Source organism: Protomyctophum bolini, assembly GCF_963924005.1.
Source record: "Protomyctophum bolini genome assembly, chromosome: 15".
Classification (NCBI taxonomy): domain Eukaryota; kingdom Metazoa; phylum Chordata; class Actinopteri; order Myctophiformes; family Myctophidae; genus Protomyctophum; species Protomyctophum bolini.
In genome coordinates this window covers 20203479-20209794 of record NC_137876.1, presented here as the reverse complement: position 1 = coordinate 20209794, position 6316 = coordinate 20203479, and the positions used below count along the sequence as shown (strand labels likewise).

General features: G+C 45.6%; 1 protein-coding gene across 1 annotated transcript; it reads left to right on the top strand.

The window, feature by feature from the left end:
• On the top strand, positions 1–5949 carry foxa1 (forkhead box A1; the record flags this gene model as incomplete). Its single annotated transcript, XM_080784263.1, has 3 exons — positions 1–72; positions 2412–3872; positions 5827–5949. 3 exons carry the CDS (start codon positions 1–3, stop codon positions 5947–5949), a joined length of 1656 nt encoding a protein of 551 aa, XP_080640389.1.
• Positions 5950–6316: the final 367 nt, after the last annotated feature.

The window sequence follows — 6316 nt, the reverse complement described above, 5'->3', positions numbered from 1 at the left end:
ATGTTGGGCTCTGTGAAGATGGAAGGTCACGAAACGGCAGACTGGAGCAGCTACTACAATGACGCGCAAGAGGTCGGTGCCTTTTATTATGTTTATTAAACCGATAAAACCCCCATATGTCAACTTATCCCTTTGTTGTAACTCATAGAGTGGAAACATAATGTAACCAAATGGACCCGTGGCGTGCATGGGGTCCATTTGGTTACAAATATGAGTTATTGTATTATAGCCTATAGGAACCAAAAGGCGCGTGGCATGGTAATTCGGGTGACTTTGATGACAGACTTAATTGACAGTTGCTATATGTGACGTTTAATATGTTCCAATCTGCCATAAAAAAAACACATATATTAGCCTAAAAAAGTCTTATACTCCAAATAAATATACTTCCGTTATTAATTATCACTTCAAAAACACTAACTCATGTTTAAAACAGGTCTTAAATTTAAAAAGAAAAGCACTAAGTTCGATCAAATATGTCTGTATTTAATGCACACATATATTATACAAGGTGCATGTTCGGTGTGTGTACTGTGTGTGTGTGTGTGTGTGTGTGTGTGTGTGTGTGTGTGTGTGTGTGTGTGTGGCAGCTATAGCAACAATGAGCCTGTTTCACGGAGAGGAATGTCGTAAATGTAAATGCGGTTGCTTTTCTTTGACATAGAGATAATTCACTTGAACTGCGTCCAACATACAAATTATATACAAATGATATGTCACATATCATTTGTATATAATTTGTATGATATGTGGCTTTAGGCAGCAATATAAAACTGGTCTGCTCCTATATGGCATAATGCCCACAAAGGACAGTTGGATATTTGACCTGTATAAGGTCTTCTTAACCATAATTATAGCCTACGATATGATGAACTTCAAGTTTAATTCTGTTTTTATTTTATTTATGTTTTCATTGCTTTTGGAGCAGTGTTTCCCAAGCGGTTTTCGGTCGCGGGCCCGTTTTGATTGGTAATAAAATAAAATAAAATCTAAAATCAACGAAATCAAAATGTGTTTCTTGAAAAACATGTTGTGAGCTTGTGAGATATTTTTTGTAAACTACAAGGTTTAGGCGATTAATTGTTTTTTATAAGTTTGGGAGCTGAGGTTTTTGGGAGCTGAACAAGTTAGTTTTATAGAAAAAAGGTAATTCTAACAAGGCTGCATGCAATGACTCAATTTGGAATAATTGATCTGAATCAATGTAACCTCAAACATTTCATAAACCTGTACAATATTCCAGTACTCGTTCATATTATGCTTGGGCTATATATACTTGAAAGCTGCATGTGCTGAAATGAAACCTCGTGTTATAATGTTTTTATTATTGGCTATCTACATCTATAATTTATAGACCCGCATATCCTTATCTTTCTCAGGTAGCCATGATAAAAGGACGGCTCAGCAGCATGAAGGGGAGTGTATTCGAGTTTAATTGAATAATTAGAGGTGATTTGGAGATGATGAGGCGGTGTGAATAATAGGCCATATACGTCCCTTTCGTTCCTTTGTTCCCGTGCATGCATCAGGCTCCTTTCACTGTAATTAATTAACCCTTATAGACTAAATCAGTGGTTCTCCACCAGTGGTCCGGGGACCACCAGTGGTCCTTGAGGGGGTTCCAGGTGGTCCCCATGCTAAATGATGGAGAGTTGGACCCTTATAGGTCTTTGAACTCTTGAGAGTGTAAAAATAAACCAACTGGTTTCATTTTACGCTCTCATGCGGTAAACATTATTGTTAAACATCTGCATTACTTAATTTACAAGAAGTCTATACAATTAGAGAATGTAGAAGAATTGTTACTTTGATCAACGTTTGCCTGTGCTCTCCTGTCAACATCAACAAAGCATATATTAAAATATTTTTTAGTTTTGGGTGTGAGAGGCCAAATGTCATCAAATGGTGTTTCCGTGGCTCATGCCGAATAAACAATGAGCCTTGATATAAAAAGGGTTGAAAACCACTGGCCTAAATAAAACCACCAGTGTCAAATTACATGTGTAACTAACTATACAAAGAGTGTACAATATAGGCTATCATATCCTGGCTATATATATGTAACCAAATGGACCCATATCTCTCCGAGTTAAAGTGACACTTGGAACTATATATATAGGCTATATAATCACTGTTCTGGAGCTTTCATGAACCGTTTATTTGGTCAAATGACACCAAAAGGCGCACCTAATAAACCCCCTTTCTTTGCAGGTATATATATATATATAGGCCTATATATACAGACTTTAATATCTGCTCTTCGTTCATGATCTCAGGTGAATTGTGTCAAAATGAAGTCATTTTGAATTGACCCGTCTGTCTGTCTGTCTGTCTGTCTGTCTGTCTGTCTGTCTGTCTCCGCCTCTCTCTCTCTCTCTCTCTGTCTCTCTGTGTGTCTCTCTCTCTCTCAGGTGTATTCACCGATGACGACCGGCGGCGGGATGAGCGCCGCCATGAGCGGCATGAACATGAACGGCTACATGTCGAGCGGCGGCGGCGTCGGCAACATGAACCTCCACATGTCCTCGTACTCCAACGCCGGCGTGGCGACCAGCATGCACCACGGCGGCGGGGTAGGCCTACCCGCCGGGGTAGTAGTAGGCCTACCCGCCGCGGCCGGGGGCGGGGGGGGCGGCGGCCTCAGCCCGACCAGCATGTCGTCCATGTCAGCGGCCGCGGCCGCCGCGCAGCAGCTGCAGAACCCGTACGGGGCCAACATGAGCCCCGTGGCCTGCATGAGCCCCGTGGCCATGGCCCCGTTATACGGCCAGGGGCACCGGGCGCACCGCGGGGGGCCCGGGGCCACGGCCGGGGGGGCCGGGGTCGGGGTCGACAAGGCGTCCTTCCGCCGCTCCTACCCGCACGCCAAGCCGCCGTACTCGTACATCTCGCTCATCACCATGGCCATCCAGCAGGCGCCCAGCAAGATGCTGACGCTCAGCGAGATCTACCAGTGGATCATGGACCTGTTCCCGTACTACCGGCAGAACCAGCAGCGCTGGCAGAACTCCATACGCCACTCGCTCTCCTTCAACGACTGCTTCGTCAAGGTGTCGCGCTCGCCCGACAAGCCCGGCAAGGGCTCGTACTGGGCGCTGCACCCGGACTCGGGCAACATGTTCGAGAACGGCTGCTACCTGCGGCGGCAGAAGCGCTTCAAGTGCGAGAATAAGAAGCTGTCGCCCGGCGGCGGCAGCAACAAGTCGGAGGGCCGCGGTAATAATAACAATAAGGAGCAGAGCGTCGGTGGGGGGGCGGCGGCGGCGGCGGGGGTCTCCTCGGCCTCGTCTCCCCTCCTCGTCATCACGACGGGGGAGGGCATCGGCGCCATGAGCGCCAACAACAGGCACATGGACCACGCCTCGTCCTCCTCCTCGTCCTCCTCCGGAGGCCACACAGCGGCCGCCACCGCCACCACCAGCCCTCTCCACGGACGCTTGCTGCTGGAGGCTCACCGAGGGGGCGCGTCCGACCTCAAGGCGGCCGTCGCCACCGCGCTGTCCCTGGGGGGGGGACACTCCTCCTTGTCCTCCTCCTCCTCCTCGGGGGTCCTGCACCACGAGGCCCACCTGAGCCTGAAGGTGGGGGGCGGAGGAGAGCCTCACCCTCACCACGCCGCGCACTACTCCTTCAACCACCCGTTCTCCATCAACAACCTGATGTCGTCGTCGGAGCAGCAGCAGCATGCGCAGCAGCACAGACTGGAGCTCAGCAAGGCCTACGAGCAGGCCCTGCACTACGGGGGAGGAGGAGGAGGGGGGGGGGGGAGGGGGGGGCTACGGGCCCCACCACCACCACGGAGCCATGATGGGGCCCCTCATGGACCCCTCCTCGGTGCTGCACCACGAGGCCCCCTCCTATTACCAAGGTGTGTATGGCCGACCCGTGCTCAACACCTCCTAGTGAATAAACGACCCTATAACCCCATGCAATTCCCCGGGGGCCATATTAGGCTAAGATGTTTATACTGTCACATGGGGAAGAGAAATCACATGGGACAAAGCAAAACGAAACAAAACAAACAAAAAAGACCACAACAAAAACAAACATTTGACTTTATTTTTGCACGCGCCGTGCAGTTCCGGACTGTTATTATTATATATAGCCAGCCTAACTGTAAACGGAGAATGGATATTTGAGTTTGTTATTATTATTATTATTATTACTACTGTAAAAGTGTTATAACGATGATGACTATGTATATAATATTTCAAGGTGTATAAAAATCGTTGCTATGAGCGTAATTAAAAAAAGAAAAGAAAATGATTCTTCGAGCCTGCGTTGAAGTGCTCTTCTGTCTGTCTGTCCCTGTCTCTCTCTCTGTCCCTGTCTCTCTGTTATAGTCTGTCTCTCTCTCTCTCTCTCTGTCCCTGTCTCTCTCTCTGTCTCTGTCTCTGTCTCTCTCTCTCTCTCTCCCTGTCTCTCTCTCTCTCTCTCTCCACCATCAGTGACATTAACGTGCATGAATGAGGGGTCAGACAGGTAGTGTGTTCACGTGCACGCTCACTGGCTGTTTTATACAAGGCACGCACGCACACACACACACACACACACACACACACACACACACACACACACACACACACACAGACCCAGCATATGCCTGTCTGAATACATAAACACATAGCCTATACATAAATAAATGACACCTTGTCTTCCTGCTGTATCTAAAGTCTTCTGGTGGCATTTATTACAGCCTATATTAATTGAGCTGAGTGAATGCTGGAGGGTATTTTTTAATGTGGAGAGATGATTATGATGATGATGATGATGTGCCTGTTTATTTGTATGTCAGCTGTTTCCACTCTGTTGATTTTGATGACATTGCATGTTCTTTAACTTATTCTTGTTGATTTCTTTTTTTCAAATAAAACAAGAAAACGAGATTTATTCACATGTTGTATTTTTTAATAGGCCATATAACTTGCTTTAATTAATTTAAAACGAGTCAATTTTATAGGGCCGACATTTCTTTACGGGCAATACTTTATTCAGGCCATAATTAAATAGGTTTTGATGTAGACCCTAATTAATAGGCTATTAAATGCTATTTTCGGCGCGCGACACCATCGTACGGCGGAGCGTAAATTGGGAATTATATACGCACGATTATATCCAGGCGGCAGCGCTGGCGTGTTAATGTGTTTGTACGTGTCTCGTGATGTAACAATATTATTCCAGAAAAAAAGCCAATATATTTTTTTTACGTATTTTCTTGTTATATAGCCTATTATGGTTGGCCTCTAGCCTATAGTCTAAATAAGATCAAATAACTTGTATTTCCTTCTACTGGTGGACATTAACAAACGAAAAGGAGGGGATAAAGGCATTTTTATAAATCCACACTTTTGTATTAAATTGTTTTTTAACAGCTATGTTGTGGTGACTATATTAATCTCCATCAATATCTGACTGTGGGAATTACTGGCTACACGATGGAGTGATTGCTCCCACCCGTGTGTGTGTGTGTGTGTGTGTGTGTGTGTGTGTGTCTGTATGTGCAGCGCGGTGATGGTGAATGGATGCGGGAGAGGCCTCGGCCAAACCTAACAGTAACAGCAATTAATAATGAATGATAACAACATCATTATAACAATTAAAACACGCTCGCAAAGCCCTCCGTGGTGTGGACAGACACGGGCGCAGAAAACAAATAAGGTATAGCGGGATTTAAAAAACACTAATGCGGTGTAACCTCCGCGCATTATGGTGTTTTCATGCGGCTGAACCTCGACAGATTTCACTTTGATCGTGGGTATTTTGCGGACACGCATTTTGGCCCAAGAAGCGTGAAATGTGTGTAATTATCATGTGTTAATATTAAAGCCCCGGCTGGCGGAGCGGCGGACCGGCTGGCTGCCATGGCTGCATGCGGAGAACACGGCGCTGCGCTCGGCCTTCGATCAGTGGAATGGACGGTGCGCAGCGGCGGGGCCGGCATTACACTAATAATATTAGCCTATAGGGCTTTTAGGGCTTTAGGGCTATAGGGCTTTTTTTTTAATTACAATTTACACAACTACATAAAATCAATACAATACTAATATTATTACAATAGTATTTTTTATGATATTTATATCAGTTACTGTAAAGTCCTGACCTGAGTGTTAATGAGAGAGCCAAATGACGGTCCATTTGGTTAAATTTGGACACTGCGATATTTAAACGGATGCAAGTTTTATAGATCTATTATTAAATTAACAAAACTGCGTAATGTTATAGCTTCATGAGCATGAAAATATAAGGTTTTCAAAATATCGCTTCCTGCGTCAAATGCGCATATAGGCCTATAATCGTGAAATAAATAATGCTGTGC